The sequence below is a fragment of the Pagrus pagrus genome (genome assembly GCF_965226575.1).
Source record: "Pagrus pagrus genome assembly, chromosome: 21".
Lineage (NCBI taxonomy): Eukaryota > Metazoa > Chordata > Actinopteri > Spariformes > Sparidae > Pagrus > Pagrus pagrus.
The window spans coordinates 17693543-17708762 of NC_140208.1; the positions used below are offsets into that span (position 1 = coordinate 17693543).

Genomic DNA, 15220 nt, shown 5'->3' on the forward strand with positions numbered 1-15220 from the left:
CTCATACACCAGCACACTGACGATGTTTACCTCAGCGGAGCTAAATCCGCCTGGGCCATTTTAGCTGTGGTCAGTGTTTATTGGACAGTACATGGATGACCTACATGTGTTAAGATAATATGTTTAATGCAACGCTACGTTTTGTAACATTTATTTTGACAGCAGTAGAGGATCAGCATATTTGGGATTAATGGTCGTACAGGTTTGTAATGAATGACGTAACTGGATTTCTCAATGAGGGAGAAGAAGACGCAATTTTAAGAATTTTTAACCAGTTAATAGAACTTTCTTACAAAGGTACACATTGTTATTGAACATAGTGTTTGCATATGTCTTGAAGCATATCTCAAGGTAATAATTCAAACTTTTACATACTGTGGCTTTACCAAAACAAAGCAGTCAACTCAAATATCAGACTAAATATCTTTTATTTCTTCAGATTCATTTGACATGAAATAGTAGCATCATGAGCAGCTTTATAATATACAAAGAATTGAAAACAAAAACATCACTGAAATTTAAAAAAAAGACAGTCATGAATTAAAAAATAGAAAACTAGGCCTTTTTTTCTCCTGTGCTCCTCCTTTACAGCATTTATGACTATTTCAACATACATGGCTACAGCTCCTCCTGTGGACTTTAATCACAACATGAGTCTACGGCATTTCCTCTCAGCTATATTCATTTATATCTCACAAAAACCTGTTTCACACGTCACCAAATAACAAAGAGAAAGAGGATGATAGTGTCTTCAGTTGGACAATGAATTATGGCATTCAAAGTGTGGTACGACTGACACACCATCTTTTAAATTGTAAATTATAAAATGATAAAAAAAATTCAGATCTTTTTTTTCAGTATTGGTGTGTTTATTCACGGTTCAACGTTGAAAACATCTACACTGTGTGCACATACAGTGTACTGTAAATGTAACACAATGAACTGGCCAGTGCCTTTATAAAGGAGTACATGGTTCAATTTGAAGCTGGACGAAGCTCAGTCATGGTCAAAATAATCCAGTTTAGATCCACTGAAAAAGTAGCAAAGCAATAAGCCAGACAACTCTCAGTAAGGCCCAAAAATAAACCACTGCTCCTGTGGACAGACGAGGCTTCTCTACTATGAACCACGCCGTGACCACTGTCTGAGGCTGGGGCTTGCATCCATTTTCCAAAGAAACAACACAGACGCACACAGAGACTGGTGCTCAGACAAAGCCTTTTTTCTGTTACAAGTGTACCAAGCTATAAGTGTGTGATAACTGCCTGTCTGTGTGTAGATAAGACTGAATGTGTCCTCTCCACACAGCCCCCTGGTGTTTGTACAGAGCTACAGCAGAGCAGTGAAAGTAGTTACAGTAAACACATCGGCAGACTCAGCATGACTCATTGGGGGTGACTCAAGAACTTCAATTATGTGGACAAAATAACCCTCGGCCAGAAAAAGACTGCCTGGAAGAACAGAAGAGTAGTTAAGTCAAAGAAATGCAACCATGACAAGTTTACGCAGCATGATATTTTTAACTGAGAGAATATTGAGTGTCTAACATATTGTAAATGCATAAAATGAATATGTTTTCCCATGTCACTGTGCTAATATTCAGTTTGTAGTGTTTTTTTTAGCTTTCAAATACACCATATCTCAGGATAATAACCGTTTAACATGTAGTTAAGCTTCAGTCCATACAAGCAAAAAAAATGACAATAGCCTTCTGAAACCTGACAAAGAAGTCATAACAGTGGGTGTGTCAGGGATAATGCAAAAAACTCACTTGGTTTGGACGGATATTAGTTATTCTTAAGTTGGAGCCTATCAGGAACATCAGGGTGTGAAGATGGGTGGAAAAACTCAACTCAAAACAGGTCGAACTGAAATTAAACTCCAGAGACATCAGTAGATCTATATATCTTCAACTCTTTTCCTAACATGTGCACTTGTTTGCCCAAAACTTGTTACCAAAAAGAAAAGTTTCATTAATTGATCTATTAATAACTGATGTTATGTGTGTGTGATAGAGTTGGAATAAAAACTTAAGTCTCTCAGATGTCAGTTGCCTGTTGCCAAGGGAAACGCCCACCCAAAAGGAAGCCAAAATGGCAGTTTCCACAAATACGCCTTAAAATGTGTTTATTCTCTTCAGTAAAACAGAAAATTCTGCACAATAGCTCAATTGTTTTCTTGCACAAACAGTGACCGGATTTAAATTTCAGTTTGACTTTAACTCTCTGGCTTTAACTGCAGAAAGGTTTAATTCCTATGATAGAGCTCCCCTACTGAGAACAGGCATCTAAAGTTAGCTTTAACCTATATTCCTCTTCTGCTTTTCCCTCAATCCAGTTAACCTACATTGTGGTCTGCAGAGGTCTACCAGCTCGAGCTTTAATCCCATCCTTTCAAATAACGCCCAAATTACACCAGTGTAATCCTGGGCAGCTCCGCTACCCGTCACTCCTGGAGCAGACGTCCTGTGTAATGTATAATCTGCTCTGCCACGCTCTCATCTGTAATATCAATAACAACATTGATCCATATGACTGACTTGAACTCATGTTTTTGGTTTGGCTTCCCTTTAAATCTGACACCCACACTGCAATGAGGGATCTCCCTTAAAATCCCACAACACACCAGGGTCCCCCCCGAGTTCACTTACAGTTGATCTGCACATATATTTTCCATAACTCTGTAACACATTTTATTACTGCGGCGATACTGAAAACAGCTTCCGTTTGAAGCAGATAAATGTACTCGCAAATTCAATTCCAAGCTCTAAATATTAGTTTCAAGTTTACAAATGAAAAGTTCAGAACTTTTAAAGGATATTAAAATTTCCAGTCATGAAAAATAAAGATTAAAATTCAACTTAAGGGTTTTTATGACTGGGGAAATCTTGATAAACACAGCCAACGACGTTCTGAAAACAACAAGACATTCAAAATGCAAACCAATCCAGAACCAGAACAAAGTAACAACATCCATTAGAACAGGTTCACTGACAAACACACTGGAGCCAAGGAAACATGACTGAGCTGAAATGAGAAATGAAGCTTTTCACCAAGTTGGAAAACTTGTGTTCCAAAAGTCAAGTATGACTCAGTTTGAACAAATGTGACTCACAGACTTTCCAAAAACAGACACAACCCTTTTCATTTTGTGGTTTTAACACCAAAAAGGCTTAAATAAGACGCCTGGGAAATGTTTCCTCTTATTGAACATCAGTCTCAAAAACAGGAGGAAGAATCCTCCATTAAAACAGTCTGAATCAGATTCAGCTGGAAGCGCTTCCTGCTCTAGAACTCGTCGTCGGAGCTGAGCAGGAGGGTCTTCTCTGTGTCGCCGCGGCCACTGATGGTGCTGTGGGTGCGGCAGACGGGCGGAGGCGCCCCCTGCTCCAGCGTAGACTGCTGGGTGTATTGCTGGTAGGCCGGGGAGAAGTTGTGGATGGCATCCTGGACCATGTCGCCTGGGTTCATGGTCTCCTTCAGGCTGCTGGAGATGCTTTTCATGGGGGCACAGCGGCCTGCGGGAGGTGGACGAGATGAGAGAGTTATAGACGTCCGGACGGAAGGTCAAAGAGAAAGAGTTAAAGGAGGAGGAAAAGGATAGAAAAGGGCAGTGGGGAGGGGGAATGATGGGTGATTTAGAGGAGAGAAAGTAAGGAGAGGAAGGAAAAGGGTGAAAGAAAAAATAAAACATTAAGGGAGGACTTATGATGATTTAGGCAGGGATGTGGGAGCGAATCACATGAAGAGGAAAGGAGGAGGAGAAAAAGGGGAAGGTAGGGGGAAGGATGAGACAACAGGAGTGGGAAAGGAGTGATTTAGTGGAAGGAGACGAAAGGAAGGGGCTAAAATGGGGAGAAGACAAGAATTGGGGGGGCTGTGATTTAAGCAGCGAGACAAAAGGAGGGAATGGCTGAAAGAGAAATCAGAGACCATGGATGTGATTTAAAGAGAGGGAATGGAAAGGGATTTAGAGGGAAGCAAGACAGGAAGGAACAGTAAAAGAGGATGAGAATGATTCAGGAGCAGAAAAAAAAGGGTGACACATAAACAGAACCAATCACATTCAAACAAAAACAGAACAGAAACTAACTTAATACATCTTGGAAGGACATGACTAGCTAAACAGTGGCAGCATGAGAGGAAAAGGAGGGATTAGGGAGTAAACGTCAACAGTGGTTAACCTACCAAACTCTCCATATGTAGGAACAGGTCCTTTATGACGCAGCAGAGAGGAAAAGATACAAATAAAGATGGGTGTGCAGAAACAGGAAGGGAGAAAATGACCCAAAAAAAACATGAGTGATGGAAGAAGAGTGTTAAAAGTAAAAGATTAAAGGAGGAGGAACAGATGTAAAGAGATTTTAGAGGATTTTTCCTTTTATACTGCGTTAGTAAAAATGCAGTTAACTCGTCATCATACTCGTCATTCCAAACATCTACTGTAAACATCCTTCTTTTTTTCCCCGTTCTCACCATGCGAGTCCAGACTCTTGTCCATGTAGACTCTGTATGTGAAAGCGTGACGCAGAGCCAGCGCCGCGAAAAACATCTCGATGCAAATGATGAAGTTCTGGTACCCAGCGGCAACCGTCCCCTCGCCAACGGACACCTCCACCGAGTTAATCTGGGGGATGGCGCCGCACTTCTCCAGGATGGCGAGCAACATGCCTGACCACAGGTGATAAGATGTTACTTGATGAAGATAAAACAAATTTTACGTACACTTTTAATAAAAAGGATGTTGTGCATGTGTGGTCCCTACCCTGCCAGAAGGAGAGGAAGATGACCGACTTGACCATCAGGAACTTGAGCATGGGGCTGTATGGGCTGAGCAGCTCCCTGGTGGAGAAGTAGAAGAGGAAGAGGGCGTACAGAGACAAGCTGACTGAGATGTTGTAGATGATGGTCACGTAGAGGTAACCGCCAGCAACACTGTGGAGAGAGAAGTCAGAGACAACGATGTTAGAGGTGTTGATTTATGGGTCGCTGTTCTGATTTTTATTGTTGACGGTCATGCTAAAAGCCTTAATCTCCCATTAGGGATAAATGAAACGATTACAGGAGGAGGTGATGGTGAGGTGAAGTCTGGAACACTCAATTAATCTAAAAATTAAAAGAGTAATCCACTGGTTTTTTTTTCTAAATTTGGTAGCATCTTCATAAACTGTTTTGAATGGCTGTTTCTCTGTACTGAATCTGATGTGCTTGCAAGCTGCTGTTTAGGTAACTACTTCTGTGTTCTCATTACTAGCTCAGTCAATAAGAATACAGTGCCTTCAAAAAAGTACACCCCCTTAATTGTTTTCCCCTTTTATTGATTTTATAGATGGCATCATGGTGAATATACTTTGGCTTTTATGACAAAAAAAAATACATCAAAAACTCTAAGTGAAAACAGATTTCTACAAAGTAATGTCAATTAATTAAAAATATGTAATGTAAAATTAGCAATGCAATCACAGCACTGAGTCTGTTTGGACAGGTCTCAATCAGGCTTCAACATCTGCAAACTGCAGTTTGCCACAAATTCTCTATTGGATTGAGGTCTGGGCTTTAACTCTTGGAAAATAAATCTTCTCCCAAGTCGTAGTTCTCTTGCAGACCGAATCAGGTTGTCCTCCAGGATTTCCCTACATTTTGCTCCATTGATTTTACCCTCTACCTTTACAAGCCTTCCAGGGCCTGCTGCTGAGAAGCATCCTCACAGCATGACGCTGCCACCACCACGCTTCACGGTGGGGACGGTGTGTCTGTGGTCATGTGCAGTGTTTGGTGTCTGACAAACATAGCGTCTAGTCTCATGGCCAAAAAGCTCAATTTTGGTCTCATCAGACCAAAGAACCTTCTTCCAGTTGACCTTGGAGTCTCCCACATGCCTTTGCATGAACTCTAGTGGAGATTTAATGAGCTTTCTTCGACAGTGGCTTTCTCTTTGCCACACTCCCATAAAGCTTTGACTGGTGAAGAACCCTAGCAACAGTTGTTGTATGCAGAGCCTCATCCATCTCAGCTGCTGAAGCTTTTAACTCCTTTGGAGTAGTCATAGGTGTCCTGGCGGCCTACCTAACTAGTCTCCTTCTTGCACAGTCACTCAGTTTGTGAGGAGGGCCTGCTCTAGACAGATTTGTGTGCCATATTCCTTCTATTACTTAATGGCGGATTTAACTGTACTCCAGGGGATGTTCAGTGACTTGGAAATGTTTTTGTATCCGTATGGACCTTCAGACACAGGTGTCTTTATACAACAATCACTTGAGACAGATTCACTGCACTCAGGTAATCTCCATTTCACTAATTGTGAGACTACTAGCACCAATTGGCTGGACCTCTGTTGAATTAGGTCAGTCACTTTAAAAGGGGTGATTATTTATGCAATTACTTATTTTACATTATATATTTTTAATTAATTGACATTACTTTGTAAAAATCTGTTTTCACTTTAACATTGACATTTCTTTTTGGTCTAAAAAGCCAATTTATATTGACCATGATTCCATTTATAAAAGCAATAAAAGGGGAAAACAATTAAGGGGGTGAATACTTTTTACAGGCACTGTATTGACCCATTGGTTTATTGAACCATTTACTTGAACCATTAAATGTTTGGCATTTTTGCTTAAAAAAAAACAACAACTTTTGATTACTTAGTAAAATAGGTGCTCATTAATTTTCTGTTCATCGCCTAATTGATTAATTGACTAATCTTTTGTCATGTTTTGTCTGCACAAACATTCATTTGAAAAAAAAACTAAAGCTGTCAAATAAGTGTAGTGTAAAAAGTCAAATATTTCCCTCTGAAATGTAGCAGAGTACAAGTATAGAGCAGCATAAAACAAAAAGATTCAAGACTCTGCAGCACTTACTTAAAGTCTCCATCCTTGTATTTGCCGTAGGCCTGCAGGATGACTGTGATGATGGCCATGAGCGGTTTGACCACGCAGAACTGAAGAGTGGCTTGCTTACAGAACCGCAGGAAGCCGATGGAGTAGGCCTTCCCCCTCAGACAGCAGGTACCGTACATACAGCTAGATCTGATGGGACAACACACCAAAGTTTTACGTTATGGTCAGTTCTGACATCAGGGGTGAATTAAGTGTATTAGCAGCAAAACTTGCAGGATAATAAGCACATTAATTGCTTTGAATCTGCTTGTTTCATGCTAGTTTGGAAACAAATATTGTTTAAATCTCCTTCATTAACTTACTCGATGGGTTTCCCTCTGATCTCAGCCATGATGGCGCTCTCTCCTCCCAGGTATTCATAGCACAGACTGAGGAAGTTGTAAATGACGAACGCTGGAGAGAAACAAGGAGACAGAGGGTCGGTTGTTATTATCGCTGCACTGACATTATTTACTCATTGTAGTAATCATGGTAGCTCTGCACAGGCCATAAAAGATGTTTGAGACGGTTCTATTTGGCTAGACCTTGGAATTATGTAGTCACTTCATATTAAAAATGAAGTATGCATGAGGAAATATTATTTTCAAAGAACTTTTATTTGTTTTTATTTGTTGTTTTGTTTTCTATTTATTGTTCTCTCTTTAACTAATAACATTGACCATGACTGCTTTATTCAGGCCATGACAGCATGCCATTGAGACAGCATGCACAACACCAGGACAATGAAACTGAGGATGCTAAATGGAGTTCAGTCATTGTTAACTTCATTATTCACACCTGTGCTTTTCCTGCTGAAACAAACAAACTAACACTTTAAGTAGCCATGTGAACACCGATTAAACAGAATGCATTATACTTGAAATATTCAAGCACAGTTTGAAACTTTGCACAACAGCAGCTACAAATGACAACTAGAAAAACTAAACAACTAAAAAACATGTGGGCAAACTTCTTCAACTGTAATACCAAACACTAAAATGAACAGAGCCCACAGACCCCCAAGCTGTCAACACATCACTTCCTGTCACACTTGTTTTGGAAGTTCCAGAAACTGTACTGAGGTATGACCTCAAAGTCACACACACACACACACACACACACACACAGACACACAGACACACACACACACACACACACACACACACCCCTCTCTGTGAAACTGATGTTCACCTAACTCGCTCTTGTGACCAGTGGATTATCTCTCCTCTGTGCAGCTTCAGTGAGAGGGGCGATGACGACCAAGAAGCTCATAAAAAACACAGCCAGGCTAATCCTGTTAACACACACACTCTCTCGGGGGGGGATGTGGTTGTGTGACTGTGCATGTGAGGTAAAAAAAAGGTGAGCGTCATGGGTGTATATCAGTTAGCCGTGAAAGTGTGAAAATGTGTCAAATCCTGGGTGTGTGCCATGGTGTGTGTGTGTGTGTGTGTGTGTGTGTGTGTGTGTGTGTGTGTGTGTGTGTGTGTGTGTGTGTGTGTGCGTGTTGCAGTGTTGTGTCACAACACTGATCTCAAAGCAGCTGCACTGCTGGCAGTGATTCTTGTTACATCAGCTGAGTTAATACATTTCCATTTCTCACTCTGAGTTCACCTCTACTCCACCCCACCCACCCACACTAGAAATTCGTCACTGCCTTCTGTCTGATGTCAGACAAAATTTGGTAATAAGATGCCGTACATGCCAGTTCACTGTCTGACGTAAGCACAAACGCTAGTGTACAGAGCTGAGTGATGAGAGCTGGTTTATCTGCTCCAAGTAGCTCTGTCGGTGTCTCAGCTGTTTACCATTAGGCTCTTTCACTTCTCTCCAAGGACCACCGTCAGCAGAGCTAGTTGCCACGGTGATACAGTAGGCCTACATGCAATGAGAATGGGAACTTTGCAGCGAGTTTGGTTGAGAGAAACTCATTATCTGACGCAGCCATCCTGACTGATGAGGAAGATTTGTGAGCGCAGTTGCCATGCAACAGGTCGGTCCATCCTCGCAGAGGAGAAGATCTGGGCAGGGCTCAGCAGCATTGTGGGAAGGCAAACAGAAGGAAGAGAGCAAGGGGAAGAGAAGGAGTACGCAATCATAAGAGGAGGAGAAGGAAATGTACTGGAAAAGATCTGAGAGTGATGTAGAAGTCTGGAAGTCATGTCAAGAGAAGAGGAGAAGAAATAGAAGGAGGAGGAAAGATGTCTGTCTAAGGGAGAGATATGATGAACACAGTACTGACGGCACTTCCTGCCAAAAGCAGACATAGAGTTCCCCGATCTACAAGTGAGATCATCAGTTTGCTAACACCGGAAGTGACGTCCGATTAAGTGTCACAGCAAGTGGACTATTTCTATCCTGATCGTCACTGCTGACTCTGGAGAAAGAGGAGCGGAGGCAGTCAGCCGCCTTTCAACACTTTCTGCCAATTTAAGAATTTATCAATAGTCAGAGATACAAAGCATCAGGCCGCATTAGTTTTGTGTGCGTCATCCATCCGCTCAGCAAAGCAGCAGCAATTTGGCAATGAAAAGTAGCTCCTGTCCAAATACATATGGACACTTCTGAATCATTGTACGTATTAAAAAAAAATCTGAACAAGCAGGATAAGATCTGGCACAGCGGTAGTGGTGAAAACGTTACAGTAAGATGTAACAAATAAGATTTACAGAATTACAAAACAGACAATCACATTTAAAAATGTAATTAAAAACTAAAAGTCCCAACAGTCCCATCAATCGCCAACATCCTCCAAAGTTACATAAGGGTTCATTTCAAGCCTCTCAGTCCAAAACAAGAGAGTTAATAAAAGAAGACAATTAATAATCTGGTAAACAGTTAAACACAGGTTCAGTATACAATGGAAAAGGCAGGAATCTAATAAGGGTGAGAGGGCACTTTGCAAAATAAACACTGAGTGTGTGGGTGGAATAATCTGTTATGGATAGAAAAAACAGACTGTTCCAACCTGATTTGATCACAATGTGTTTCAACAACTCAACTGGAAAACTTGCCCACAGTGAGGTGGAAAGGATTATAATCAGTAACTTCTATCCATCAGCAGTATCACAACAAGTGCCATTTAATGGGTCTTTACGGGCAATATGTCATTATATCATTATCAAAAAACTATAAAATATAGCAGAAGTGCTTTCCTTTCCTGTTTTAAAGGCTGCATTCAGTGAAGTGATGTCATTTCCTGAATTTACCAGACTATTCCACTTGCTTTAATACTTACACAGTCTGAATATTTATTTTTGAGAAACTTTCCAAATATTAGGGTATATATTGTGATATCATTTCAAGGCCATATCGCCTAGCTGTACCTAGACTGACAATGGGTGGGTATAAAAATTACTAAACATGTCAACTGACAGTGACCATTGTGTGAACATAATGATTTTAGCTTGAGGCAACAGTTGTTCTTGCACTGTACTGTCAAAAGAGTTGATTGATTTTTTTGCCCCCACCCTCGTTGTCTGCCGATTCTTGTCATTAATGAAACTGCATCATCACGGCACATCGCAGACTTAACTCCACGGAAAGACAAATGTATGTCCTTACCCTCATAACAGTCCCTGATGGTGTCGAAGTACACGTAGTACTGGTCATTGGTGAAAAAGAGGAGGCTGAGCCAAGAGTCGAAGGCGTAGATGGGAACAATGAAGAGGATCCGTACGATATGGCGCTGCTCCCTAGGTGAGCTATAGAAACGTAGGTGCATGTAGATCTGGGACAAACAGAAGAAAAAGACACTTATATACACCACTTAGAATTCTGTAACAGACTTTTTTAAGTTACAACATCAGCACGATGCCAGCATAAAATAAAGCGAATGGTGCACGCTGGGGTAAAAGCAGCATGTTCCACAGCTTTGGGGCATGAGTAAAAAAGCTGCTTCTGTGTTCTTTCTCTGTTATCAACTATAGGCCTGCATCAAAGGGCTTAAACTCCTGTGTAGAAAGATAAGCCTGTGTATCATTAATGTCTCTGGGTCTGTCAATGTCACTGACCTTAACGATCAATACATTACCTGACATCATCTCACAGGGATGTGTGAAAGAGAAAAAGTCTGACTGCATTCAGCTTTTTGTTTTTCAGACAGATTTCATACAGCCTTTTCATTCACCTGGATAAAGTTTCACCTTTGTGTGTATGTGTATGTGTGTGTGTTTGTGCGTAGTCATGCTCTGTATCACAAACACCTGCTGAGGGATGTTGCCAAGCAACCTCTGCCCTTCTCTGGGCCTGAGCAGATGTGTGTGTTTGCAGGATTACGTCACCTATGCATTAAACAGCACACCAGATACACACACCTGCCTGCCGAATCCAGTTTTTAAATCTTTGTGACCACTTTGCTGAGTCAAATCTCAACATCTATATCTCTAGCATGGTTAATTAAAACTGAACTAAAAACCTAGGAGTGGAATTTTAGTGAACTGTAATGAAAATAAAAACTGGCCTTTAGAAACTGAAATATCATGTACTTACAAATCTACATACAATAAAATAAAGATATACAGGAAATGTCTTTAGTTTTAGTCTGTATCAACACAGGAAGCACGAGGTAACATTAGTGCATATTTTTATCCAGACTGTGATGTTTACATGACTGTCTCAATTGCCTTCACAAACTGTTCTGTTTGTATTGTAATACCTACTCTGAACTTCTCAAATCTTGCCCCTGACAAATACCCCCATATCATAACAAAACAACTTGTAAAAACTTTACTCTGATCTCCTGCTAAGTAAATTAGTATTATTAAAGACCAGATGATTTAACCCCCCCACTTTGTGCTGTATGGAATCAGTTACCTGGTGGCAGGTGAGGATGAGTGCTGTCCAGACGAAGAAGCCAGACACAGCCTGCGCTGCGGGAGTCATGAGGAAGATAGGCTGGTCTTGGCTCAGCAGTGGGGCTTCAGGGAGCCATGAAATGTTGGGGCCAGTCGGGGCCGCTGTTGGTGGGGGGCCAGGTGCTGCGGCCAGAGGAGAGTCCTCCCCCAGCCTCTCTGAGAGCGGCACGTCTCGCCTCCACAGTCTCAACATCTGGAGATGACACGACACAATAGGGGACATATCAGTTATAGTCCGTGTGTCTGTACATATTGAACCCACTGAAACTCAAACAGTACCATGTGCGACACAATTCATAAAGTATGAACATCCATTTCCACCTGGAATATAGATCACACACTCTATGTCATCAGAGTCATGTGTAATCTGAGATAGGAAAGCAGATAGAGGATAAACACAGATACACTGCAGGTCGACATGTCGTGACTCATGCGAGTGAAGGATGTGTGTGAGCGTGCCATTTGTAAAATGGATTCTCTATTGCCTTAAGGAAAGACAATTGATTTTGTTAGTTCCTACATGTCCCGGAATGCCATTTGTCTGCTGCCAGATAATTTGCCTGAACATCTACAAATCATCTGCGGTTTTAGGTGGAGCGTGTGAGCTTGATGGCATACTGTGTTTTTTTTTAAGTTTACAGAAGGCAACGTGTCATTTGGCTGCAGGGCATTCTGGTATTTTAACGCTTCATTGATTCCTCCTAGTATGATGACTGAAAGGTCGGACAAAATGGCAAGATCTATAAGAAAGTGCTCTTTGATTTGATTTAAAACAAATTTTTTTCACAGCTAACCTTGGAAATAACATGTTTTTCCCACGTCCGATATTCACATGTCCTTCCATGTCTGACTAGTGAGTCAAACAAGAATCAACAGCCTGTAGCCTGACAAAATTAGATGGCGATGAACAAAAGACATACATACGCTGCCAAATCCACTTCCATCTCCTAAAGATGACTGGACTTGAAGTGGCCAGAGGACACGTTACATAAGCAGGAGCTTGTCACTGTCTCCAAGGTGGCACAGACATGTTCTCAGGGTGTTTGTTCGTTCTTGTGCAGTGACAAGACAGTTGTCATGTTAGACTGAGCTTGGGGGAGACAGAGACCTTCATGATATGGAGGTGTAGTGGGGGCTGACGCAAATTCACCCACAGGTAATTTCAGAAACAAATAGAGAAAATGAAAAATGAAAAGAGTGGGCAAAAGCGTTAAAATGGCCACTGAATAAGAGAGAGACGGTGAGAGGGGGTGTCTTTCATTCTGACCTATCATGTCTCATCTGCCAAAGTAGCATGGCAACCAAAAGTCACATAGGACATTGAACAAACAGCACCGACAATGACACACACACACACACACACCACCATTTAGTTACTTTACGACACTAATCACATTAAACTCAAGTGATTGGATTTGGTGGTTCGATAAAATGAATTAGGCCGCTTTCACGCTTTTATATGCGAGCCTGAGAGGAGTTATGGTTTTGTTGTTTGTGTGCATGTGTAACCTGTGTGTGTGTGCGCGCGTGTGTACGTCTCTGTGTGTGTGTGTGTGTGTGTATGTGTGTGTGTATGTGTGTGAGAGAGAGAGACACAGCAGGTCATTTGTATTGGTTTGCCAGGGATCAGCAGATCCACATGTCGACAAGGAGAAGTGAAGGCATCAGCAGCCACACACACTCTCTCTCTCACACACACACACAATACCAGTGACAGTGAAATGCTGTGCTGGAGCAAAGGGACATCTGTGTGTTTCATTTGAAAGGCAAAAAAGGTCAGTCCACACACACACACACACACACACACACACACACACACAACACACACACACACACACAACACATACACACACACTCGGGGGGGTCTGTAATAAAGCAACAGATGGAAAGGGGGTGATGGGGGAGCAGACAGGGTGTGTTTATAATTCATAGCAAGTAATGATATGGGTGACAGCCAGACTGGATTATCATACTTGCTGAAGCAACAACAACAACACCGGGATTTACCCAGCAGAAAGCCACTCAAACATTTTGGCACGTCTGTCTTAGCATTATTTCCATAACAGTGGTTTTATTGTACTGCTGCGAGTAAATAACTCTGATTTAACAAGTTGAAATAATACGGAAATGACGCTAAACTCCAAACAAAAGAACCACAAGTAGCAAAGCGTTGACTTACCTTAGCAAATAGCTTCAACAATTCACGGATTCACTTGAATATAAAGCCTGTAATTGAGAAAGGGACACTTTATTAGTCGGGTACAGACGCGTTATGGAAAGACAAAGTATTTCTAACCTGTTATGAAGGCTTGGCTCACCTGGTTGATAGGCTGCTGCTTTAAAAATCCCCCTAAACACCGTCTCACGACCAGAAATAACGTTAAACCAGAAACGGCCTTAATTCCTCCTCAGAGCCGCACCGTTGCTCCCCGGACATCCATGTTGAGCCCTCGGCGGACTGCCCCGTCAACCTCTGCGTCTCCCCCCAAAAACTCACCTCTAAAGTTTGTCGCTCATGTAAAAACACGTCTCTGTAATCCTTTTAGTGACTCCGTCCGCGCAATAACTTCGTCTAAAGTCGGTGTTTTCGGAGTTAAACCAGTGAACTTCGTCATTCCTCACCGCTCATCTTTCTCCACTCCGCTTGACTTCAAAACCAATCCCTGTCGGATTAACTACAGATCGCAAGCGCCCCGCCCACTCCGCGAGGATGAGCCCGTTCGGCCAATCACACGCAGAATACCATTAATAATCCGGAAGAGGGCGGAGTTTCTTTATCCAACACTGAGCATGCGCGGATCTATTCTCGGTTCAGCAGCAGTGGGACTGCGTGTTGTGGAGGACACGGTGAACACTGCTCCTACACACTTAATGACGACTTATTTGTTTTCCTGTCCTAACTGTATAGTCGTCAGTGTGTGTGGGCACCACATACTCCACAGTGGGTGCTGGTATTGGTTGTTGATGGTACTTTTGTGACGTTACATCAATTTTGAGTTCTTCAATTTAAAAACCCTTTATGGACTTTGTTTTACTTTTCCTCACAAGGACACTCAAATTTATATTTGAGTGAAAAGATCAACTTTTCTTACAAATAGCACCTTTAAGAGAAATCTATATTTTACAATTACACACATATGTCATAGTTTTAAAGGCTGACTTATGACTTTTTAAAAATTTTCTTTTTTACTAAATATCTAATATATTTTATACTAAATATGTTTGGGGTTTTTTGTCTTTTTTTAGGCATAACATTTAGTATTCCATCAGAATGACATATTGTACTGGTCATAACAAAGGGAAATAATTAGTGAGGAACTTATAATCGCTAGTTAAATGAATGAACCAAGCATAAAATATTGTGATTTTTCTTTAGATAGTAAGACAATCTCACAGGCATTTGTTGGTTTGTTGTTTGATCAGAGATTTCTTTGTTGGGTGGGGTTTCCGTTCTAAAATCCTGCCTATCGACTCTCATGTG

General features: G+C 41.5%; 1 protein-coding gene across 2 annotated transcripts; it reads right to left on the reverse strand.

The window, feature by feature from the left end:
* Nucleotides 1-411: 411 nt before the first annotated feature.
* On the reverse strand, nucleotides 412-14390 carry tmem184ba (transmembrane protein 184ba). Of its 2 annotated transcripts, XM_084341379.1 has the most exons (10): nucleotides 14058-14390; nucleotides 13919-13965; nucleotides 11699-11932; nucleotides 10448-10613; nucleotides 7207-7297; nucleotides 6866-7033; nucleotides 4765-4934; nucleotides 4476-4670; nucleotides 4188-4214; nucleotides 412-3517 (listed from the first exon to the last, which is right to left on the reverse strand). In XM_084341379.1, the coding sequence occupies exons 3-10, from the start codon at nucleotides 11930-11932 to the stop codon at nucleotides 3288-3290; spliced, it is 1281 nt and encodes a 426-aa protein (XP_084197505.1). In that variant the 5' UTR covers nucleotides 13919-13965; nucleotides 14058-14390; the 3' UTR covers nucleotides 412-3287. The 2 variants fall into 2 exon arrangements, with proteins under 2 accessions (XP_084197505.1, XP_084197506.1); XM_084341380.1 differs by lacking the exon at nucleotides 4188-4214.
* Between the last annotated feature and the right edge of the window lie 830 nt (nucleotides 14391-15220).

What these genes read in the sequence shown, in the direction of transcription:
- tmem184ba (XM_084341379.1), bottom strand. Translation starts at nt 11,932, where the DNA reads ATGTTGAGACTGTGGAGGCGAGACGTGCCGCTCTCAGAGAGGCTGGGG. An exon ending in TCATCCTCACCTGCCACCAG is followed by an intron (nt 10,614 to 11,698) that starts GTAACTGATTCC and finishes TGTTTGTCCCAG; the next exon opens with ATCTACATGCACCTACGTTT. An exon ending in CAAGAGTCTGGACTCGCATG is followed by an intron (nt 4,215 to 4,475) that starts GTGAGAACGGGG and finishes TGCGTCATAAAG; the next exon opens with GACCTGTTCCTACATATGGA.